We start from the raw sequence: 25915 nt of genomic DNA on the forward strand, positions 1-25915 counted from the left end.
TGTTGAAATTCTGCTATACTTGGTCCTCACAAGTATAGCAACACACACACACACACACACACACACACACACACACACACACACACACACACACACACACACACACACACACACACACACACACAGACACGTAGCCTACGTGGTCCTCACAAGTATCGCAACACACACACACAGACACGTAGCCTACGTGTGAAGTTAAATAAGCACATTAACCTGGCATGGGCAGGCGCTTCATCCGTGGGCCGTGGTGTGTAGTCCTTTTTCTGCGAGGCATCGTAACTGTGGTGGCTTGCGTTGCATAAAAGTGAATGGAGTTTGTTGGTCCGTGCGTATGTGTGTGTGTGTGTGTGTGTGTGTGTGTGTGTGTGCGAGGCAGTCGACGTGAACGGAGTTTGTTGGTGCGTGCGTGTCTGTCGACGCTGATTGGCTGCATGTTGCTGTGACGTTGAAATGGGGTGCCAGGTCTGCTTTGTGTGTAAGCGATTTGGGGCTCATTTGGGCGCGCTTTTGGGCTGTTTCCCATAGAGCACGGCAGGGCTTGTTTCTGTCCCGTGACGGATGTGGCAAAGAAGGTGCAAAACGAACCATCCGGAAGTAAAGTGCGAGATGAAATATATAGCACTTTTTGATTATTAGAGAAGGAGACAGATGTGAAGGTGGAAAATGGAATGTAGGATATTATATATTTTTTCATGAGCGATTTTTGTGGCAAGTTGTGAGTGAATTGGGCCACTCCTGTGGGCGGGGGGCTGATTAGAACCATTGGGGTTTGGGAAGGAGACGCTCTCTGTTTGAATGGTAGGATAGGATAGGATAGGACCACAATGGAAACAAGTCCCCAGGACTTTTTTGTGTTATCCTTTTAGCCTATAGCTTTACTATACTTTGTGCTGTTTAAAGTTTTGACTAATTAAGTATTCAATCAATCAATCGATAAAAAAGGTATTAAACGTGAAACATTTTCAGGGATATACTGTACTTCCTTGGTCTACTGGCAGCGTGCACAAGGCATTTGGCACAGGTTAGTCCTGTAGTTTGTGAGATTGTACTAATCTAAAGTCATATTCAGTACTTCATACTCAGTCCACTCACTCTCTCTCTCTCTCTCTCTCTCTCTCTCACACACTCTCTCTCTCACTCACCTCTCATTCCAACAGTCCAAACGTGCTCTCTTTGAAGTTCGAAAAATTGAACATCACCTAGACAATCTGTCTCTACATTGGTCTCTAGGGTGTCATTAAAACATTTAGAAGAAAAGTAGCTATTGGAATAAGAAAAAGATAGAGGGGGAGCACCTGAACAGTGATCAGTCCAGGGGCTGTATATTAGCGTGGTCTCAGTCACACAAATCATTTCTTATAAGCCAATTAAATTCTATTTGAAATTATATGAGGCAGTTGGCCATCAGTTAAGATTTCCTTTATTGTGGTGCAGCAGTCCAAAAACACATTGTAACTCCAGCTCCAGTCCAGTAACTAGCAAGCGTTGAGGGAGTAGTTTTATGTGATTGAGCCAGTCAAAGGCTTTCGGACTTGTCAGCAAACAGTATCCTGTCCATTGTGGGTTGTCAGTCTGGCATCAGTGGCTGTGAGCCTTTAGCATGGATGGTTGTTCACCTGTGTTGTTTTACTGCTAAGCCTTGGTAGATAAGCTTATTGGCTTTCGCACTCATTTCACACTTCACATTCACTTGATGTTTTTGTAATTGTATTGTTAGAAAAAATAGGCCTTCAGTGAGCACGGTTGGTTCTGTCCTGAAAGGCCTTTTGTGGGAGGTCGCCTCCCCCTCCAGCCCAATCTATGTGTCAAAGTGTCCTTGAGCAAGACACTTAACTCCTAACTGCTCCCCGGGTGTTTCATTAATGACAGCCACTGCTCCTAATACATGTAGTTAGGATGGATAAAGAGAACACATTCTGCTATTTGCAAATGTACTGTAACAAATATGCAACAACAACTAAAGGGGACACAATTATTATGAATTATGTCAAAAACACTACCATGGTGATTTTTTTTTAAATAAATATTTTTAAAAAAGAGATATGCAGCCAAACTACAGTAGTTAATTTGTTTTGGCACATATTATTGGATTATGACTTGATGTACCAAAACTTATGACACATGTATCTTTTACATGCAAAGAAATTATGCAACAAAGTGCTTCTCTACCGCAGTTCATTTATAATATAATTCACGATAGCACTGCTTTGTAACACCAGATTTACAAATTAACTGGGCTGGATTTGTCCTGAAGTCTTTCAGCAATAAGATAATATGTGCTAAATTGCAATGGAAGATACTAATAAGATCTTACTGTTATTGCTTTTCAGTATACTCATCAACATAAGATGAATGCACTTGAGAGTAAAACAAAATGAGACACAGGCACTAGCGGTCTGCTTTAAGTCAATAATACAGATCTAATAATGGTTATGAATAACAACTGAGTGGCAGGCTGGCAGCCTCACTTTTTTTTTGGTTGAATATTACTGCTATGAAAAAATGTGTAGGGATAGGGATGGCTATTTTAGGCCTGATTACATTCAGATAATCCAGATCATTATACCCCATCCGTCTACAGCATCTCATACTGTACAGTATATTCAAACAGCATGCTTCACATCAGGACGTAAAATCATATATTCTTCATGTCAGCATTGCTTCGGTCAATTGCTTGATGCTCGTTTCAACCAGGCATTGACGGACATGCCTGTCCTATTTGTGATGCATGTGATGCACTGGCAATAAAGGTAGTGACCGAATATTCCACAATGTATGGACAACAAAGCTTGTTAAACGTGCAGACACATATTACTGTAGTTCCCAACGGCAAAGATGACTGGCTACGAGCTTCTTAAAGGTCAGACAAATTCCATCGGCAAGTGGGACACACAAATATTCTGTCCACCTCATCCTCCACACAAAATTCAAGAGACTTTGCATTAGAGGCAACCACTTAGAGTAGACTCTGCTGAAATGTTCTAGTTGATTAGTACCACTGTCCAAGAGAGAATGCACTTTTTTTTTACACACTGCTCAGCTACAATAATCAACTACAATATAACTTCCACAAGCTGGCATTTCCTGGTTTTAGATAGATAAGGTTCATGTGTGGATGATGAGATTGGCTCTCAAGAAATTATTTACTGCATTTATCATAACATGCTGAGCTCTGCAAATATAATCTCACTGCAAATAGCTTTGATTTGATTTATTTCTAATTACTTTAGAATGAGTATTTGGATATTTAAAAGAAAAAAGAAAAATGCAGAATATTCAAAGCTTGACATTTTTTATTTGAGAAGCCCTAAAGAAATTGTAAATAGATAATCTTGTGTATGTGATGTCATAAACCACTACACTTCACATAATCTGAAGGAGACAAGGCATAGAAGAGTCTAATAATGCTGTGGCAACCATGTAGCTATTAATAGTAAGTTACTATGTGCACAGTTTGTGAATGAAGCTGCATAAGTCACAATGTGGTGTTCAGTAGAGAACGTGCACTATACAGGATAAAGCAGGATGGCATCATCCCCACACTGTGGGCATGTTGACTAGTGCAGGGGATCCCAAACTTTACCATACCAAGGACCCCTGAATAGCCATATCTTGCTTCAGCCACCCTAACCTATCCTTCCTATCCTATCCTATATTCAAATTGGTGGGCGGGTGGAAAGGGCAGGCGGACCTCTGATGTCACGCTCATGTCACTACGTCGTCACGCTCATGTCACCATGACTCAGCCATAACCATATAAGGAGTTCCCAATGCAGCAACACCCAAATATGGAGTGTGTTGTCTAACCTCAATGGGCACAAAAGGGGGCATGCCCATATATGGGCATCTACTGATGACATCAGTAGATGGAATAAAATAGGGCTGGCCGGAACAATGGTATCCTAAACATTATCGGAATATTATTGTGCATATGTAACCAGAATGGAAATGCTCATTATGGTATCCTGAACATTATTGGAATATTAATGTGAATAATTAATCAGGAAGGAAATGCTCATGTGAAGTATGATGTTTAATGACAATTGACTGCTCATCTCTCTCTTCCTCCCTTCCTTTCCCTCAGAATGTGCACAGATTCTCTCAGATTGTGTCTCTCTCTCTCTCTCTCTCTCTCTCTCTCTCTCTCTCTCTCTCTCTCTCTCTCTCTCTCTCTCTCTCTCTCTCTCTCTCTCTCTCTCTCTCTCTCTCTCTCTCTCTCTCTCTCTCTCTCTCTCTCTCTCTCTCTCTCTCTCTCTCTCTCTCTCTCTCTCACACAGCCCCCATCCCTCTTCCCTCTTTTCCCTCAGGTGGAACAAACACACATACACAATGTAGGCTATAATAAATACAGTCCATATACCATTCACTATCCAAACTCACCCGCACAATTCGCTATAGGTAAAGAAAGAAGAAAATAAGAGTTCAGGACCAAGGACAGTGGTCCTTGCAAGAACATCTGATGCCAGAACATCTGATGCTCTTGTTACAATGTTTCTTTTACCAATGTCATTGACAGCTGAATGTCTAGTCTACTGTAAGTAAAGTCACCGAGTTCAAGCGACTTGGTGTGCAAAGGCCTGAACACCACACCTCATCACAGTGCACACAGTGCAACAATACAATAAACATTTCCACAAAAGAATCTCGATGTATTGTAAAAAGTCTGCTAGCACTAAAGCAGTGGTAACCAACCAGTCGATTATGATCTACATGTCGATCGCCAAAGGCGTCACAGTAGATCACAAACAGATTTGTGTATTGGGACAGGAGGCGAGGTGAAATTTGTTCCAAGACCTGATTGATTCCGAGATTTTTTCAAATGACGGACCGTGAAAATAAGTGGAGCCGTCATTAAAAAAAAAAAAAAACCCGGACACAATTGGACCTGTGAGAGGAAAATAGCTGCCCGACAAGCTCATAACGTTAAAGTTAAAGTCGTGAGCTTGTCGGCTTCCCAAATCTTAACAATTCCCTCACAGACAAAATGATTCCTAAAGATGTCAAACAATTGATGACAGATAATCTGTCATCACATCTGTCAAAAGTATCCTTTTGACCAGGCCTTTGCACACCACGTTGCTTTAACTCCATGACTGTACTTGGTAGTATGTACTGTATGTACAGTAGACATTCAGCTGTCAATGACATTGGTAAAATAAACATTGTAACAAGAGCATCAGATGTTCTTGCAAGGCCCACTGTCCTTGGTTCTGAACTCTTATTTTCTTCTTTCTCTACCCATAGCGAGTTGTGTGGGTGAGTTTGGATAATGAATGTTAGATGGACTCTATTTATTATAGCCTACATTGTGTATGTGTGTTTGTTCGACCTGAGGGAAAAGAGGGATGTGGGGAGGTGTGTGAGTGAGAGAGAATCTGAGAGAATCTGTGCACATTCCGAGGGAAAGGGAGGAAGGGAGAGAGTGATGAGCAGTCAATTGTCTGTCAAAAGTATCCTTTTGACAGATATGTACAAATCTATGGTCATGTGTATGCTTTTTTGTCAAATATCAATATAAACAAAATCAATCAATCAATTGAACGGAATATCTAAATGTGAATATGAATTGATGAGAAAGTCAATATTGTGCATTGACGATTAGGTAATAGCAATTTATTTCATGTCCCTGTGTGTTTCAAATTTTTTTTAAGTAACCTAAAAGTGTCAACTTTATAAAAAAAAATCCTCATATTTCAGCCTTTTAATATTTTATTCCAAAATGTTGCCATTCTGTTTATTCATATTTAGACTACTAGCCTGTCAGAAATTGCAGAAGTAAATATGATGTCATGGTGTTTTTTTGCAACACATTGTAATGGTAGATCTCGGCTTACACATTGGAATAAAAAGTGCTCATGGACTTGAAAAGGTTGGTTACCACTGCACTTAAGGGTTCAGTGAACTCCCTGAGCCCACTCAAACTGTGCCTATGGATGTGCATCGATTGGTCTACTTTTGAGGGGACATAGTTACCGTACACAGAAACATGAATAAACGCTGTATAGGAAAACTGTTCTGGACAGCTTGTCCCCTGCCATGCCATAAAAAGAGAAGCTCTAACTGGGTCAGGTACTGTAGAGCAGCGGTTCTCAGAATGGAGTCTGGGGATGCCCAGGGGTCCTTGAGGGGGTTCCAGGCGTTCCCCAGCTAAATGATTGATCTGTAACTCTGAGCGTGTACAAAAATCGAACCTTACGGGTCCATTTGGTTCCATTTGTACACTCTCAGGAGTTAAGGAGATCCGTGGCTTAATGCATACCAAATACTGGTGGTCCTTGAAATTAATAAGGTGGAGAACCATTGTGAGAGCTATTCTCAGATTTTCCCTGCCAGTCTGCACATTTGAAACCACCCTTCTGCCTCTTGCTTCTCTAACCTTCGGGTTACTGCTATCCACAGCAATAAGAAGTGATTCAAGGTGCATAGAACATGGCCTGGGCACGGGGAATACTGACAAGAGATTTTGAGCAGTCCATGTTTCAGCAAACGACCTACAGAGGGCATTTGTTATTATCAGGACACTGGATCGATTGCATCAATGTGTGCCTTTCCCTGAAAACTTGACCGGATCCAACCCTTTGTTGACAAAATTCAACTATTCATTGGGTCTCTTTTAGGGCCAGTGTTATTTTATTCTATAAGGGCTTACTCTGGAAAGTACTGAATCAGTTGTTTTTTTGTCCGATTTTTCTCCATTCAGCTGTTTTCATAAGCCTCCTTGGCACTAGGTGTATTCAACAGCCGACAGTCATTAGGGTGATTATGTGTTAAGGTTGGCGTTTTTGTTTCCCTCTCGTAACTTTGTACACAATGGAGGAGACTAATACTATAACAGAGGGGTTTAACTACTGTTGAAACTGCAACAATTGTGAAGCGTACTTGTAGCCTACTGTAAAAAAAAATATGTTGGCATGTTTAACTCTCTTCCAACAATATATTTAAGCCAATGCCATGTGCAAAGTCATGAACCCTATGGTCAGCCAACTTCATGCTAGAACAGCTGTGAGCTTAAATTAATTTTGTTTAACCCTGGGAACCCAGACACTTAAAATCATTAGATTAGTTGTAATAATATTACCTGTTCTCATGACCATGTCACCCACCAGAAACAAGACCCCAATTTCCTTCTCTATTTGTTACTAGAATGAAATACCATTTGTAATATCCCGGGTTTCATTAACAGACTACTATGCCATACAGGGTGTTCTGACCAGGTTCACTGGCTGTCCCACGGTCAAGACTAACAACTAAAGATGATTGAGTCCTTGAAAGAGGGGCTCCTAAAGTGTTGAACTCCCTCCCCTTGGGCACTGCTGACTCCTAAAAAGCAGCTGAACCATCTGTTCAGACTGGACTTCATTTAGTTCTGTACATGTTCTTACAGTATGTCCTGTTGTTTTAATAGTCTTTACCATACTGTTCTGTAAAGGTCCTATACAAATAAATTTGTATAGGATACAGTATCTGCTGTGTAAATAGAACAGCTCCAAAGAACAATGGAAGTGAGAAAGACTGGCTTTACATGAAAAGTTAAGAAACCTAAAAATAGCATTATAGAATAACGTAAACACGTTTTGCATTAACAAGACATTAATAGAGTTTAATACATTTGTAACTAGTATTATCAACACCTGTTGTACAGGTTGTAGTGCAGGTGCTCTGACCTTCATAATAGATTTTGAAGCCACTGTTGGATCGGCTGTTGTCAGTGGTGAAGAGCAGGTACAGGAAGTTACTGCTGCTAAACAGGAACTGTGGCACCTGGGTTCCGTTGAATGAGCCAATCAGAGGAGAGAGCAGGTTGGGGCCATCATGCACCTCCAGGAAATCATAACTGAGCTCCGTCTGAAACCTGACGTATAATGAAGGAAGGGAGACGGGATGAAAGAGGGAGGGACAGAGAGATAGAAAGAGTGAGGGAGAGGGAGAGAGCTGTAGAGCACATTATTTGTGTCCAAATTCAATATCTTTTAAAAAACGTTTCCATCAGTCCTGTGGGTGAGTGATGATGTTGAGCACAGAGAAGACTCAGCACTCAGAGCTCGGAAGTGCCCGTCAATAAAGAGTAACAAAGTACCTTAAGACGTTGTTAATGAGGAAAAAAATATATATACTGTATATATATATATTTCTCTGTTATCAATGCAAACAAATGAACACATCGCCTCCAGTATATGTCACTATAAACTACTACACTGTACCTAGGCTCTACACAATGACAGAGAACCTCAGCACATTCAGACTATACTGTAGCTTGAGGGAAAATACATTCACAACCAAAGCAGTTTTGTCTTTTTACAAGATTGCAGATCACAGCAGCCAGGTTGCAAGGATAATAAAAATGATCATTTGATGGTTTGCCTTTTTTATATGAAGATATAATAAATGCCTTGAAACATGACAATTTTTTTCTCGTTGTTACAGTTATTGCATAAGGGACAGAATAAAATTACTTTCAGCATTTTTATAAACAGACACTAAGCTGCATTCCATCTCCTTTTCACGCTGTATTTCCAGTTGAACAGCCACCTTTTTTAAGAGAAAGGTTGTTGTTGCATATACTGTAGAGAGAGAGTGTGTGTGTGTGTGTGTGTGTGTGTGTGTGTGTGTGTGTGTGTGTGTGTGTGTGTGTGTGTGTGTGTGTGTGTGTGTGTGTGTGTGTGTGTGTGTGTGTGTGTGTGTGTGTGTGTGTGTGTGTGCGTGCGTGCGTGCGTGCGTGCGTGCGTGCGTGCGTGCGTGCGTGCGTGCGTGCATGCACTCGCGTGCATGTGTACGCGTGTGTATTTTCCTCTCCATGGATGAGTCACTGTAGCAGTGTCATACAGACCTGTCAAAGCTGATCTTGACGGAACGTCCCGCCTCGGCCTCAATGACCCACTCACAGCTCAAGGAGTCTTTGTAGTAACCCGGCCACCCTGGGGACAGGATGACACCGGAGGGCCCGGAGTAGTGGCCCCCACAGGGAGCTGCAGGGGCAAAGGTGTAGGAGCAGAAAATGGAGGAATGGAGGGGATAAAGGAGGATAAAGGTGAAAGCGTGGGGGAGGAGTTGAAGGGGAAGTTGAATTGGGAGGGAAGAGAGCATGGATGGTCGAGTGATGGTAGAGTGAGAAGATAGATGCAAGGAGAAAAGAGGAAGAAAGGCAAAAGGAATGGAGAAGGTTGGGTTGAAGGAAGTTAAAGAATGAGTGAGGCAGAAAGAGGAATGTAAGTTTGAAGCGGGGGGTGAGTGAAAGTGAGGTTAGATAAGATAACAGAGAGGAACAAGAATGGATATAGTATGACGGGATTGGGTGAATAACAGAGGGATGGTTGGCATATGATGGAAGAGAGGATGGAAGGTTGGGGGGAGGATTAGAAAAAAAGAGAGGAAGGTAGAGTAGTTCCGTCCGACCCTCCCTTCCCCTGTCTGCCACTTAGCAGTCTGTTCATTCATTGGCCCATCAGACAATGTATTCATTATTCAAGACCAGTACCTTCACACTTGGGTATAAGTCCGCTCCACATCACCTTGCCCTCTTCCAGCTGGCATGTGATGGTGTCAGCCCCCTGTGTCTTAATGAAGCCTTCCTCGCATACCACAGAGATGGAGCTTCCCAGCTGAAAGCTGTCCCCAAAGCGCCGTGCATTCAGTGGGACACCAGGGTCAGGGCACTCGTTGTGCCCGAATGCTTGTAATGAGAAGAAAGAGAACAAGATCTAGTGAATAAATCGGTCACTTTTTTGTGAATAACTAAATGGGATCAGCAGGAAAAAATGGATATACTTAGAAAAGGAAGAAATAACCCTCCACCAGCTCCTCTAAGACACCAGTTACCAACTTATGCCACTTCTTTTATTCTGCACACATCTGTTGGCAGACTAAATAAACACTCTATAGAGCTAGACATCAGGCTTTTAATTAAAATGAAGAATGTAACAAAAAAGTCAGTTTGAAGTTCAGGTGAATTAGAGGTGCTGGTGTCATCTTATCTGCAGAAAAGGTAAACTGTTCTGTACGCAATGTAAGCAAATGGGAGTTCCAGACACTAACCTGCGGCAACATTATAATATCAGCTATTTTAATTTTATCAGTTAACAATTGAATATATTTCAAGTCTAAAAGATTGTCTAATGGTTCCACAAGTACATTTACAGTGCTGCTTACCGATTTACTGCTTATTGCTTCATAAGTTTGTAAGGCCAATTTAATCAGGCTTGGTATTTGAGCCGGGCCAAAGGGAGCTGGAGATGATGTTTTCACCCCTGTCTGTGTATCCAGAGCTAATCTTGCAATCAACAAGAAGGACCAGCACAAACATCGTTGTGCACACTGCCAGTAGGCCAAGGAAGTCAATTCCCTGGATTCCTTGGTTCATGACGCAGTTCCCCATATAGGCAATGCCCATTTCCGCTTAAATACTGCAGCTTTTCCACCATGTTGAATTTTCTTTAAAACATGTTTGTTTCTCCAACCTGTTTTGACCAAAACTCACACAAATGGTTATACCTGATCTATATGGACTCAAGCAATACAAATGTATCATACAGATTTTCGATATTCCATACCAATTGGCTAAAATTGGCTTTTAAAATTTGTGGAGAGGGCCTATTCAAAAAAGAAATTGGCCAAAAACATTGAATTTGAGGTCCAATAGACCCCACATTTGAGTCATATATTGAAGGACCTCTAAACAACGAGTCAAATGCGACTTCACTTCAATAGGGGGGCGCCACAAATGTGCAAGGTTTCACCAAATTAGGTACATCTCGGAATCAAGTGACTATGAGCTAGAGAGACAAAGATTGATGTGTAATACAGTGTGTATGTATTATTATTGGGATCTGCCTCCTGGCACTTGATCATGCTGTAAAGAAGAACATTATGTGTTACATGCAAATATATAATTTATACCATCCAGTGCTGCTTTGACAAACCGTTCCATTTATTCTGCCACTCAGAATTAAACAGCAATTGTGTTAGATTACATACGTATGCATGGGAGCAGATACAGTGTAAAACATCCCACTGGTCTCATTTTGTACATTCATTAGAGCCATCTCCAGCATTCCCCTCCCCCGAGAATACATTAATTTTCACCTAGGAATGTCCACAGATAATCAGTCTTGTGTTTATTATTGAGAAACACGTTATGTCTCCAACTAGCTCAAACGGTGGTTGAAATTGTATGACTCGAGTTGGTCCCGCGTCGGTAAGATCCGGCAGCGCATTAGCCTCTATTTCATTTGACAATATGAATCAGTTGCTGCATCAGTGTCTGAGTATTATTATTGGGGTGTGCCTCCTGGTAGTTGATCATGTTGTGCAGAAGAACAATGCAAAATCTATAATTTCTGCCATCCAGTGCGGCTATGACAGTAGAATTTATTCTGCCACTCTTTGAGTTCTGTTATTCAAACAATGCAACTATCTTAGATCAACAGCTTTAAACAAAAACAAAAACACAAATGGTGCAATGCTGCACATCATCCCTGCAATTTAATAACATAACATCCTGTCAGGTAGATCTTTTTTTGAAACCTCACTGTGAGACAATGTAGGCATTAGGCAATAATACGATACTATAGACAGCTTACATGAAATTTGTCTTGCAACACAGCAGCCTTGTATGCAACACATACTGTAATACACACAACATAACACAAACAAAAACAATTGATAATCCAATTCTGACAATTCAGGCAATTTGTATACAGTATGCTAAAAGGAAAACCACTAGAGGCGACTCCCATCAGGATAGAAATATATAATCATAGGATAGAGGTGATCACTGGAGATCACAGAATAACTTTGTATGAATTTGCAATGACCCTTCCCTCCATTAAAGAGACAAGTGGACCCAAACCATGCCAGGAAAATGCCCCCCGCCACACACATAACAGAGCCACCAGACCCCCTCACTATTAGGGGTCAAGCATTCAGGCCTGTACTGCTCTCTTGGTGTACATCACACATGCCCTCACCCACTTGTGGAGAATGGTTAGGTATGACTCATCTGACCATTATCACTTTTTTGAACATCTCTGTAGACAATTGTTTTTTGCACTACTGAACTCTGAAATGCATGACCTGCAGTGACAGTCACCTGAGGAAGAGTTGCTCTCATGAGAATCACCCACTTGTGGAGAATATGTTGAAAAATTACTGCATCTGATGACTCATCTGACCATTATGTTTTGAGAATGAGCACGTACTGGAACTATAAAAGTTCCCATCTGTCGATTGGTCATTAGGTCATTGTAGCACACCGAGTGCTACTGTGGGTTCTGGCCGAACCAATTGTTGAGACCGTTTTGTAATTAAAGCTTCTGCGCTTTATTGACTACGGTGCACCGAATCTATAATAGGCCAGCCTTGCTGGGTCTGCTGCTTGCCATGTGTTTAAATCAAAGTCCTTCATAACTTTGCACCGTTGAGCCAGGTCTTTCTCTGCTGGCATTCTCTTTAGCATTGTGTGTGTATAGATAGATACACTGCAAAAATTGGATTTTAAGAAAGTAAAAAAATCCTCGATCCTAGCATATTAGTCTTATATTTTGTCCAAAAAGAAAAAATGTGCTTGTCAAAGAACATTTTTGCTTGTCAAACATGTTTCAAACAAGATTTTATTTTCTCATTTTAGGGAAATGTAACTTGCATTTTCTTAATAGGGAATTTAATCCATTTTTGAGCAATACTTAACCAGTAACAAGCTACAACAGTGGTTTGCATCATATCCCAGCGGAGGCACAAGATTATTTTTCCTTATTTTAAGAGTAAGACCAGTTGGAACAGATTCTCAATTTAAGAATTGTTTTATTTAATTCAACTGTCAATCTAATGCGACTTCATCACATAGAAATAACATGTTTCAGATCAAACAAACATGTTTCAGATCAAACCAACCATTTAACAAAGTGCACATTGGCTTTGGTAAAAGTGCAAGCTACACTTTAAAATCTGGGAACTATAAAACATTTCATTATCACATCTTAACAAAACTCGGCAACGCTGTGCATGCATGTTACTTTCAGATGAGATAAAAATAAAAAGTGATATAAAACAAAAAATAGAAGTTTGGGTGTTAGGGTTCAACTGGTCACATGCACACTACAGTTTCATTCCCACCCCTACATTAATTTAATTCAACAATCTGACATCACAGATAAAGACCATGTTTCAGATCGCTCAAACCATTTAACAAACAGTGCACATTGGTAAAAGTGCACGCTACACTTTACAATCTGGGAACTATAAAACCAGTCTTAAACTCTGCAGTAACGCTGTGTAGTTTTATGCATAATGTTATAGGTACTTATTGGACAAAAGAAAAAAGAATATAAAACAAAAAAATGTAAGTGATATCAAGCACGCTCTGTAGGCTTCAACTTGACACACTACAGCCCCCCCCCCCCCCCCCCCCCCACCCCCACCCACAGTACAGTACACACCAAAAAAAGAAATTAACATACAGGCAGGACAGTGTCATAAAAAAATAATAGTAAAATAAACAATAATAATAAAGAAACCACAACAGTCACCAGTCTCAATTTGGATCAACTCGCCATTGCAAAGAGGAGTGAGCTCTAATGGGGTTTTACACTGACAAGGGACATTCCATTCGTACAGGGGACCTGGGGAATTGCACGGTGCTGCAATGCTCGAACATGCTTTCAATGGCGCCGAAACAAAGGTGCAACCAAATCAAATGTTTATATACTATTTGTACAAGGCAGGAAGATGTATATGACCACAGGTTACAACACTGTTAGGATGAACTAATTATAAGGATAGTTCTTGTAGTTAGATTGCTGGTAGCAGGTTGCCCTGAGCGTCGTCGATTAGAACGATACCTCCCGTGGGGCCCTAGTAATTCAGGCCGGTAGGATGAGATCAGGTAGAAGAGTAAATGGTTTGTAAGGCCTTCACTCTTTCTTAGTTAGTTATACTTATTAGTTACTGAACCGGAATATATCTGATCTGATCTATCCTGCCTCAACTCAACCTTATAAACTGGTAGGTGTCATTGTCATCCTACACGTTCGCCATATAAGGACGACCCTAGAGCATAGCCGTTTCGTTTATCATCCATGTATGGATATTTAGGAGGTGCCCGTACAGAGGATACCTCTGTAACAACACTGATACGTCCCAGGTGCATCCATGTGATGTTTTTTCGTTATAGTTATTCTATTTATAGTGGCTCTAGGAATTTATAGACTACCTGACAACCAGGAATAGATTGGTGACCACCAGAGAGTAGATGGCATCCGGGAGGAGTTTGGGTTGGCGCCCCAGTCTGTGTCTTCCATGAGGAAGAAGCCCAACAAATCCACGGTGAGGCCTTTAGGAGGGCCATTCAAGCAATCGCTAAGGGAGGCTGCAGTACCACCACAGGCCAAGACACCAGAATTAAATGTTTGGAGCGGGGTAGTCTGGTGCAACGCACAGGTCCTGGACCTGGTGAGACGGAGGAGGAGCCCGGCCACGAGGCCATCCACAGAGCCTAGTCCCTCCACGTGCCAGAGTATCTCCTCTCCCCCATTCCTGGCAGAGTAGTTTCGGACAAGTGTATTAAGTGGCCCTGTCTTTCCCTATTTAGGACTGACCGTGGGTAGCTACCTGGGACGTAAGTCGGGGCTTCATCAACCCTGGCTGGATCACCTGGGCGAGGGTGTATGTTGCGAGACCCGAAACATCCTATGACCCCACACTGTAAAATCTGATTTCATGTAATGGTAGACCTTACTTAAAAGAAAGAGTACTCTTTACTCATTTCGGCTTAATTTGTTGACTCTACTAGATGAAATCTAGTAGAGTCAACTTTCTGGTGAGGAAAGTAATTAAACTTTGTCTTTTCAGTAACCCTTACTTAACATTATAAAGTGAGGAGGATTTGTAAGTAAACTAATGTCTTTTCAGTAATCTTTACTTAACATTATAAGTGAGGATGACTTTTAGTGTTTTATTAAACTTATGTCTTTTCAGTAATCCTTACTAAACATTATAAGTGAGGAGGATTTGTATTAAACTAATGTTTTTTCAGTAATCCTTACTTAACATTATAAGTGAGGATAATTTTGGTGTTTGTATTTATCTATTTATATGCATAATATAACATATATGTATATGTACATGTGACACTGATAAAGCTCAAAGATCAGCAAAAAGACTGCAAAGGTCAACCCTGGTTATGTCGAATGGTGGGTTACATCAATAGTCTACAACTTTTCAATAAGAAGTTATAGATTTTTGAAATAGTTCAAAGTTAAGCTTTTCTCACAATTTTCAAAAAAAAAATTTTTAAATTAAAAAACACGTTTTCAGACTCAAAAGAGGACGCTGAATCGAATGGGCTAGGTCTCGATTTTGTATGACCCTTAGAAAGTGGTTTAAACAAGCGTTAAAGTTTAGTAAACTTGAAGCTTTTTTCACAAACATATTATTATTTTATTTTGACCCCTCCACCCTCTTATTTATATGATATTGAGTCGAATGGTAGGTTACATCAATAGTCTAGAATTGTTTAATAAGAAGTTATAGATTTTTGAAATAGTTCAAAGTTTAGCTTTTCTCACATTTTTTAAAAATATTTTATTTTTAAATTAAAAAACACCTTTTCAGACTCAAAAAAAGACGCTGAATTGAATGGAATAGGTCTCGATTTTCTAGGACCTTGGGAAATACAAACGGTCACCAAAAAGATTGGACGTTGACTTTTGTATAAAAAACTGATTTTGTTGAGCACAAAATCTGTAACTAATCGCTCCAGATATTTTTTTTAAATCCGAAACTTCTCTCAATCCATATTGAGAGTAAGCCGGATTTTTTGGCACCGGCCCTGATTTTTTCTGACACTGATAAAGCTCAAAGGTCAGCGAAAAGACTGCAAAGGTCAACCCTCGTTAAATTTTTAGAAATTGTATTTTTCTTCGAGACTCTGGCTTTAGACTAATGTGATGGCGCTGATTCCAAATATGCAAGTTTCTTTTTTCTCGGACAACAGGAAGTGCCTCAAAAGGCCACTTCTTGGTTGGTTTTAGGGTGTTCCAAGCCTGTGATTTCTCCGAAATATTTTTTTTCCAAATCTACACGTAAAATAATGCTAAAATTTGAAATAATCAAACCCTAATATCAAATCATGATTTAATTATCCCTTAATTGGCTATGGTTACGGCTTCGCTATCTCGCTCAATATCTCGAATACGATAAGGACTTAGGGTCCACTTTTTGGATATGTTGTAGAGCTGGCTGAGACGCACACTTGGATGTCTTGTTTGTCCCGTTACGACACATTTCTATTTCTGACTTTGTCCTTTGATATGGTCTTAAGATATAAGACTCTATGTGCCTTCTGAATGTGTAGGAGGTCAACTTAGGAGTGTCATACCGGGACAAACAAGACATCCACACGTGCGCCTTGGCGAGCTGTACAACATATCCGAAAGGTGGATTCTAAAAATGCATCGATTTCGAGATATATCGCTTTATTGCGCGTAATAACTTGACATTTGACCCTAGCCAATTAAGGAGAATGGTAAGGCCGTGTCCGAGGAGAGTTATATGGGCGCGTTCGGGGCGACGCGCTGACCCAGAAACAGGTGTCCAATTTTGTTTTTACTCCTTTCAAACAGGTTTTCACTATTATCTCGGCCCTTAGGGGGCGCTGAAACAAACGGACAACGTATTATTGATCAGCTCTTCACCCCGGACACGTCCATATAACTTTCCTCACACACAAACATGTGGTTCTGAAAATTAGGGTTATTGGGCTTCTTGAATAATTTGGCCACTAGGGGGCGCTGACACAATCGGACAACAGATTATTTATCAGCTCTTCAGCCCGGACGCGCCCATATAACTTTCCTCACACAGGGACATACGGTATGTATTTTTAATATTTTTTTTGAAAATTAAAAAAATAAAGTACAATAAAAAATTTTAATAAAATAAATGAAAAAAGTAATCGGAAAAACACGGCCCCCTCACGCATTAAGAGGGCAGGATGAGTCACCAGAACCAAGGACGGGTGTTTTTGATTAATATAACATGGTTAAAATGGAGTTTGAAGTTACAATGGGTTTGTATAGGAAAGGGGCGTGTCTGATAAAATGAATATCAAATATCTAAATAATGAATCAAGCAACTTAAAAACTGTCTGGGTGGTTCACAAAGGCCTGAGTAGATGATAAAATGACAGAAAGTTTTTTTGAAAGTGAAATATCCCTTTTAAGTGTATTTATTTTTGGACATCACTTTACACAAGTGTATTCTAACATCACGTTTTGTGTGTGTGCTTTTGGTCCTGCTAAGTAAGGCTGTATTGTCTGAATTTTCATTATAATCAATGGGGAAAGCCTCGCTCCTGTTCAGTCCAATCAGATGTAGGGTCTGTCTACTGCATCCTCCTAACTCTATGACTGTATCCTGTATACAATTCAAAGGGCTTTGAATGGTATACGGGGCGTATACCATGCACCGTTTCCGTATCCGCCCAAACCTAGAACCGCACTCAGGGTTGCCAGATCTGCTCATTATAATTTCCCTGCAAGATTTTATTTGAAAATAGCCGATCTACAAGCTCACAACGCGTCGCATCGCGACGCGTTGTGAGCTTGTAGATCTGCTATTTTCAAATAGCTGATGTATGTGTTAAAGTGCTCATGTTGCCCATAGTCGCTTCTTTTGGGCTGGTTTTGGGCTGGTTTTCCTAGACCTGGTTGCTTGTTTCTCTCACAGAATCTGGCAACACTGACCGCACTACACATGCGCAGTTCATCACTGGAGAAGCGCGCGTAAGAATCAGGAAGAGAAGAACGGTCTTGTTGTTTTTCTGCAGCTCTAGTCTGCTCCGTTCATTCATTCAGAGTTGTTATGCTAAGGTAAGTTAACGTTCACTGTATATACTATATATTTAGCAAACGTTGTCTTTTGTCATATTCCTCATACTTTTGTTGCTTAAGTTTATGTCATCGATTTATTTAGCGAAGTTAGCGAGGGACTCTCGTCCTTCTTTGTTTACCCCAGAGACACGGCCCGCTGGACTCCGCCATGTTGAAACTAGTGTTCGGTACAAACGTATTTACACACAATTACAATATTATTGTATCCAAGTGATGTTTAAAGCAGGGGTCTTCAACAGGGGGTCCTCAGAGTTACTACCCAGGGGCCGCCAAATCTGTGTGTGTGTTATATATTTATTTTTTACATTAACCACTTGAACCCTAGCATCCCTTTTCTGAGGGTAACCAAAAATAGCAGATCTAGAAAAATAGCAGATCTACAAGCTCACAGTGAGCTTGTAGATCGGCTATTTTTGGCAAAAAGGTTTGGTCTAGAGGGGGTAAAAAGAGCAGACCAAGTTGAAAAAAAAGTTTAATCTGAAATACAATTTTATACAATATAGAGGGGGTCCCTGCTCCATCTCTCTCTCAGCTAGGGGTCTTTGGAAAACGTTGAAGACCTCTGGTTTAAAGCATCTATTTACTACTTTACTTTAGCCATATTTTATGTTTGTCATACAACTGTGTTGTTTAAAAAATGTTCATCTACAAGCTGACAACAGGCTTTGTGATCTTGTAGATGTTCAGAAAATCGCTTTTATAAGAATATTATTTATAATAAATGTATTCAATTAAATGTTGCACCCCTGTGGGTTAGAAAAGCTAAACTGGCCTAGGGCAGTGGTTACCAAACTGGGGGTCCCAAGAAGATTATCTTAATGTTTTTCTCACTCAACAGTAAACAAACCAACATACAGTGTAAGTGCATACACTATACAGGGTATCTGCACATTTATAAAGAGACAACTTAAGAATTTATAAGACCTTTTTAATCCCTCTAAAACAGGGGCTTTCAACCAGTGGTCCGGGGACCACCAGTGGTCCTTGAGGGGGTTCCAGGGGGTCCCCAGGCAAATGAATAGTTAGCAACCAAATTGACCCTTATATGTCTGTAACTCTGAGTGTACAAATGGAACCAAATGGACCCGTTAGGGTCCATTTGGTTCCATTTGTACACTCTCAGAGTTAAATGAACACTGATGATGGTGATACAGTGTAGATTGGGACCCCCTAAAAAATCTAAATGGTTGAGTCCCTGGCATATATTTTCAAATGGGGGTCCCAGGGCTAATATTTGTCAATTTGGGGGTCCTTGATGCGAAAAAGGTTGAAAACCACTGCTCTAAAATATAAATGGACACACAACAAACAATACTACAAAACATGGTCAAACATTGGCCACATTGTCAAATATTACCTAAGAAATAGGCGCACATTGTGAAAATAGAAGATCTACAAGCTCACATCACAACGCCTCGCGATTGTGAGCTTGTAGATCTGCTATTTTCACAAGCCCGCGGACCCCCATTTGAAAAGATATGCCAGCTAGGGAGTCCCATAAGAGAAGATTTTTACGTCTCTAGCAGTGATTCTTTTAATTTCAAGGACCCCCAGTTTGACATGCATTAGGCTACGGACCCCTATTTAATGGCATTTCTATCTCCGGGACCCCAATTTATATTGTAAAATCTATGTTAATTTAACCATAAGCCATAAGGGTCAATTTGGTTCCTAACTATCCATCATTTAGCTCGGTACCCCCTGGATCTCCCTCGAGGACCCCTGGGGGTCCCGAATTATCATTGTACCAACAATTAATGCGGTAGGGTTAGACAGTGGCACGTTGTGAGGGTGTAGGCTGGCCATTATTGAGAATGTTGTCCAAAATAGGGACACCAGGTTGAAAACAGACTATTATTATTATTAGTAGTAGTAATTTGTATTATAGATTGTGGCTTATGTTGTTTGTATATTTGGCTGTTTGTCTTGACTGCAAGGCCCTTTGCTACTGTCTTGTCTAGACTCATTTATGCCAGTGGTTGCCAGTGGTTATTTGTTTAATTCCTTTTTTTACTATTACTTAGTTATTTCTAATTGGCGTCTAGACATTACCAAACATTGTTTCTAATGTATATTATCCTTTTATCCCTTACCTCATAGAGCACTACAATGTTGCAGGACAGATATGCAGCCAGTGGAGCTAAGTGAGTAAGCTACTACTCATGTTAACACACCACTGATACCTGGCAGACAAATGACAAACATCTGACACACTTCAGTTTCTGCTATTAGAAACGTAATGCCAGGTTACACTTTTAAATTGTAATTGTTTATTTTTGTTTTGTTTTCTGGCAGTCTGGCAGAGTCAACTGAGAGCCTAAGACCAGACCCAACAAGAAGGATGTTTCCCAGGTCTTGGACCTTGAATAACAACCCAGATGGGCCTTCATTGACTCATTGACCCCTGCTTCAGAGAACTGGAACATGTAAGCAAATGTATTCCTTTGAAGTAGGCCTGCATGTGCTTCCTTCAGTCAGTTGAATATTAAGAACACTAAGTATATTTTATTGTAGGACTAGTGCTCATGATGCACACCAGCAAATAGTTATTGATGGGGATGGGGTGGCGACTGTTGACGAATACAAGTATTTGGGTACAACGATTGATTCCAAGCTGACATGGAATTCCTACACTAATGCCATCTATAAGAAAGGTCAGCAGAGGCTGCATTTTATGCACAGACTGAGACAGTATAATGTGCAAAAAAGTGTAATGGTGCTCTTCCATCGATCCTTCGTGGAGAGTGCACTGACTTTCTGTTTTGTTTCCTGGTATGGCTCACTATCATTGGTTAATAAGAACAAACTCCATAAAATCATCAATGTATCCAGCAAGATAGCTGGGGTACGACATGAGAGTATAGCAGCAATGTATGAGACCCGGGTGCTTAGGAAGGGGAGAGCTATTGCTTGGGATAGAACGCACCCGTTATACAGTCAATACCACCTTTTACCATCAGGACGACGGTACACAGTGCCAATGTTGCAGGCTAGGGCTTCAAGATCATTTGTCCCTACAAGTATAGGACTCCTGAACAAACAGGCCCCATCTCAGTTCTGTGCATACAATGTAATGTGATGCCTCTTGAATCATGACTGGTGGCCTTTTCCAGTTTGTATGTATTTTGTATTTATGTTATGTGTTTGTGATTTTTTTGTATCCTGATGGCACAAAAATGTTGTCTCTCTGTGATCTCTCTCTAGTTATGGATGAACACCGGTAGATCCTCGTTGGAGGAATGTGAACTGACCTGCTCTCTCTCTTTATCTGTCTGTGTCATAGGATGAACTCTGACGAATCCTCGATTGACGGAACTCCTACTTTGTACCCAAAGTGATCCGCTGTGGGACCTTAAGCAGCTGGACAAAGGTACAGTAATTACTGTTTCTGACGGAGTATCTCATGAAAGTATACGCTTGTTTAAATAACTGGCTGCTGTAAATTAATGTTTTTAACTTTGCAGCCCGCCTGACATGTCTCCACCACATGAAGTTAGGACATACATGCTCTGCTCACATCCTTGAGGTAAGAAATGTGCATATATGGCAATTTTCATATTTGACTATAAGATTCAGAATGCAACGCATACATTTTTGTGATATTTTTTTGTTTTTTCTGTTTGTGTTTGTGTCAGTCTGCAGAAGACCCCAACACCTTTCTTCAGGCAAGACCACTCCACTCAGCCCTGCCGTCTGTGAAACCATCTGCACATGCCATTGGAGCCATGCCTGTATTGACCTTCCCAAAAGATGACACCTTTTTTATCCAGGGGGAGGCAGTATTGTGACCAGGATTACTACATGTTTTTGTGAGGGTACCTACCCTAGGAGACACGGGGAGAACATGCAAACTCCACACAGAAAGGCCCCTTCGCCAACCCCACCTAGGGGGTGGGCACTGATGACTCGGAGGAGAGGACACGCCCACAGCATCAACTGCGGGAATCGAACCCAGGACCTTCTAGCTGTGAGGCGACAGCACTACCAACTGCGCCACCGTGCTCCCCCCAAAAGAGGACACCTATGCCAGCATGATGTATCTCATGGCGAGTGATTACACCGTTCACCTCACATACCCCAAGTGGAACATGACTCATAGAAAAAGACCAAACGCCACCAGTTCAGTTCCTTGATGTTGCTGTAATACGGTTAGTTGATTACTCAGGTTAGTCACCGACAGAGCTTGGTACTGCTTTATTACCGCCAAGACGTCTTGGTAACAATTATTCTTCAACTGATGGACCCTGTGAAGTAAGGATCAGTTATGCCTCTCCCTCAAAGCACTTTATATATACATTGTATTGTCACGCTGGATGGTTTTTAGAATTGAATGTTTCCAGTTGAGTGTCCAGACTTGAGTGTCTGCTGTGTAAAGTGTGAAGTCCTCCCCCTGCCCAACTTTGCAGTGGTTCTCAAACTTATTCCAGTCCAGGATCCCCAAATTAATATTTGGCTTTGGACCCCCCTCTGAAAATAATCTGTGCCGCTGGGCCTCCCCATACACAATTTGGGTTGTTAAAATTATATCATGGGTTAAAGTAGTAAAACTGACATTGAGGCTATGTCAACAAATGTTCAGCAGGACCTCCTCAAATCCTTTCATGGACTCCTGGGGGTCCCTGCGTGGACCCCACTTTGAGAACCACTATTTTATAGCATGTGGGCCTGAGCTGCTTCATAAAAGAAAATAAATGCTGAAAATAAGAATGCTTCTGGTGTCTTAATTTAAGACTTTTCATTCTATTATTTTGAAGGAATTGCTTCTTATTGTAAGAGTTTTGGGGCTTATTATTATTCTCAGATTTAAGGAAAAAATCCTCAGAATCGGCTTAATAAAGAGAACAAAAATACCACATTTAAGCATATCTTTCTTAAATAACAAAGTATTCATTGCTTGTATTAAGCAGAACTTGCTTTAGATGTAGGCATTTTTGTCTAGTTTTAAGCACCAGTATGCTCTTTCAGTGGCTAGACTTTGTTTCTAGTTTTAAGAATTCTAGTATAGAAAAAAATGCTTACCCCATTGGCAGTTTTTTTTGCTTGATATAAAGAAATATGTCTCAATTTAAAAATATTTTGCTTGTTTTAATTTGGCCATTTTTTGCAGTGTAGACCTTTATAGATGTCACAGAGAAAATTCAGTCGCAAAAGCACTGCACCCAGGTACAGCACACTACTAATAGAGCTCAACATTCAGTGGCTGCCCACTTTTAGGCATTGATTCCGGAAGAGAATTTCACATTTGTTCACCCCAGACGTTTCCAAAAATCCGTATATGAAGAGTTTTAAGTCTAGAATCAAGCCAACCAGCGTCCTGATAAACCATGACCATAAAACATTTAATTTACAGTGTAGTTAATTAAAGGAGAGATCCGCACATTTTAAGTGTTATCTTTGATGTGTCGCTAATCACTCACCAACATTGAAAGGGACGTTGAGTTATTCCCAGAGAGTCCCCTTCGTCCAGTCTAACGACCCCCTCCGTTGGCATAATGGGAGCCCGTGGAAGGCTGAAATTCGCCTAATATAACAGATGCAAAGTTAGTTTTTTCTCTACTCCTGCTCATTGTTGAGTGTCATGATACTCAAACATGCACTGAATGTCGCGAACGAGCGACCATTAGTGCAGAACGAGACGACGCAGGTTGCTTGTTTTTCCATAGACGCCAGGTTCCATGGAAGAAACAACCTGCGTCATCTCGTTCTGAGCGTACGGTGGCTCGTTTGCGACATTCAGTGCATGTTTGAGTATCATGACACTCAACAATGAGCAGGAGTAGAGAAAAAACTAACTTTGCATCTGTTATATTAGGCGAATTTAAGCCTTCCACGGGCTCCCATTATGCCAACGGAGGGGGTCGTTAGACTGGACGAAGGGGACTCTCTGGGAATAACTCAACGTCCCTTTCAATGTTGGTGAGTGATTAGCGACACATCAATGATAACACTTAAAATGTGCGGATCTCTCCTTTAAAACGCTAAAAAAGGGTGCAACACTGTGTACATATCCTACTATAAATGTGTCACCGTCTGTGCGTGTGTCTCTGTAGTTCACGTATCTCGAGAAACGTCCAACGGACCGACTTCAAACTCGGTGTGCGTGCGTCACAGGCAACCTGAGGGAGTCGAGTCAGTTAGGTAGGCGCGGTTATCCAGAATCGCCGATCCAACCTATACGCCCATATATAGTCATGTGGAGATCCGGTTGTCCAGAACCACCGATATGCCCACATATGGACATACTGATGACATAAGAGATCTCCATTATACAGTATGGGCAGAAAATATAGGCATGGTATCACATAGTCCCCGAATGCCAAATTGCCAATAGTCAATGCCCATGTGCAATTTCAGATTGATTGGTGAACCTACTGAGGAGAGAAATGGATGAGGACAGAATGATGGGCCGACAAGCAAACAGAGTTTTCTTCATTTTATAGTATGATAGGATAGTAGGATAAATGACCTCGCCATGTCCCCATTTATATCAAATTGATCACAGCATTAGTTCAGGCAGGCCACTTATTCAAGCTCCTATCTCTGTATGACATATTATAGTCAGTTGATGGCTCAGCTGAGCAACTAAACATCAGCTGACAGCTGATGGGGGGGGGGGGGGCATTGCATGACCACTGCTTTATCCTGAAGGATAAAAAGGGGGGGCTTCTGCATAGAACCATATCTTCAAACATAAATGTATTGCATTGTTCAAGCTGCTAGTGAATGTTAACTAATTAGGCCAGTCCACACCAATGCAACTCCTTGCAACAACTACTTGTAACCATTATCCCCAATTGCATCTGCAAGTTGCATTGGTGTGGAATAGTCTTAAAACTGTTTTGTTGCAAGGAGTTGCGACTAGTTGCATTGGTGCGGTCTGGCCTTTAGTCTCGACTGTCTTCAAAAACACATTTCCGCGTGTGTGAAAGTGTGATACCAAAAGTCAAGTTCCCAATTTTGTGGCAAGAATTTGCAGGAGGCAACCAACCACCGTCCCCGTCCCCTGTCCCCCCGCCCATGTTACCCCATACAGAAATGGTTTGCTGATGATGGCCTTCACAGAGCTCTGACCTTAACCCTATCAAACACCTTTGGGATGAATTCGGAACGCCAAATGTGAGCCAGGCCTAATCGCCCAGCATCAGTGTCTGAGCTCATTAGCTCTTGTGGATAAAGGGAAGCTAATTACAGGCACTGATATGGAGTTAGTCCCCCCCCTTGCTACTATAACATTCTCTACAATTCTGAGAAGGCTTTTCACTACTTTGAACATTTCTGGCGCAATTTGTTATCATTCAGCCAAGACCATTAATGAGGTCAGACACTGATGTTGGGAGATTAGGCCTGGCTCGCATTCAGTGCTCAAATTAATCCCAAAGGTGTATGATAGGGTTAAGGTCAAAGCTTTGCGAAGGCCAGTAAAGTTCTCCCTCAGTCATCTCAATAAAATATTTCTGTATGGGGGTGTGTTGTGGTGAGCAAACAGCCTTCCGCAAACTGTAGCCACAAACTTGGAACCACATGATTGTCTAGAACAGTGGATCTCAAACTTTTTCATGTCAATCATCGTTTCATGTTTTTTTTCATGATCGTGAATGATGATGGGGGCTGCGGACCCCCATCTCAAAAACATTTTGTGCCCGGGATTTTTTAAAAGTAGCAGATCTACAAGCTCATAGCGCGGCACTATGAGCTTGTAGATCTGCTATTATAATGGCCAAAGTATAAAATATGGTTAAAGTGGTTAAAATGATTGTGACGCTATATTAACTCATTTAGCTGGGGACCCCCTGGTACCTCCTGGGGTCCTTGGGGGACCCCACTTTGAGAACCAATGGTCTAAAACAGTGTTTACCAACCTGGGGTCAGAGAAGTGTTGTCCACACTTATTTTCATCTATTTTCAACCTAGCAACCCTATTTTGGGCACGTCCTTAACACATATACTGCCAATCCCGAGATATCTCGGGACATTAAATCCACCCGTTACCTGCGTATCCCGAGATATCTCGGGATCGCCTTTTAATGTGGTTT

General features: G+C 41.1%; 1 protein-coding gene and 1 long non-coding RNA gene across 2 annotated transcripts in view; one reads left to right on the forward strand and one right to left on the reverse strand.

The window, feature by feature from the left end:
- The window catches only part of LOC311039730 (CUB and sushi domain-containing protein 3-like), a gene marked incomplete at its 5' end in the record, with an annotated part of 373258 nt that overhangs the window by 240007 nt on the left and 107336 nt on the right, over positions 1-25915 (reverse strand). The window contains 3 exons of the mRNA XM_084049684.1: positions 7665-7852; positions 8828-8966; positions 9476-9670. Of these exons, the coding sequence (XP_083905810.1) occupies positions 7665-7852; positions 8828-8966; positions 9476-9670 (522 nt within the window). The remainder of the gene's footprint in view (positions 1-7664; positions 7853-8827; positions 8967-9475; positions 9671-25915) is intronic.
- LOC311039746 lies at positions 17783-22042 on the forward strand. Its single transcript, XR_014600198.1, has 6 exons — positions 17783-17861; positions 19983-20026; positions 20178-20308; positions 21166-21252; positions 21347-21408; positions 21518-22042. It is a non-coding gene; the product is annotated as an uncharacterized lncRNA (long non-coding RNA).

The sequence above is a fragment of the Gymnoscopelus microlampas genome, assembly GCF_963454915.1.
Source record: "Gymnoscopelus microlampas genome assembly, chromosome: 3".
Classification (NCBI taxonomy): Eukaryota; Metazoa; Chordata; class Actinopteri; order Myctophiformes; family Myctophidae; genus Gymnoscopelus; species Gymnoscopelus microlampas.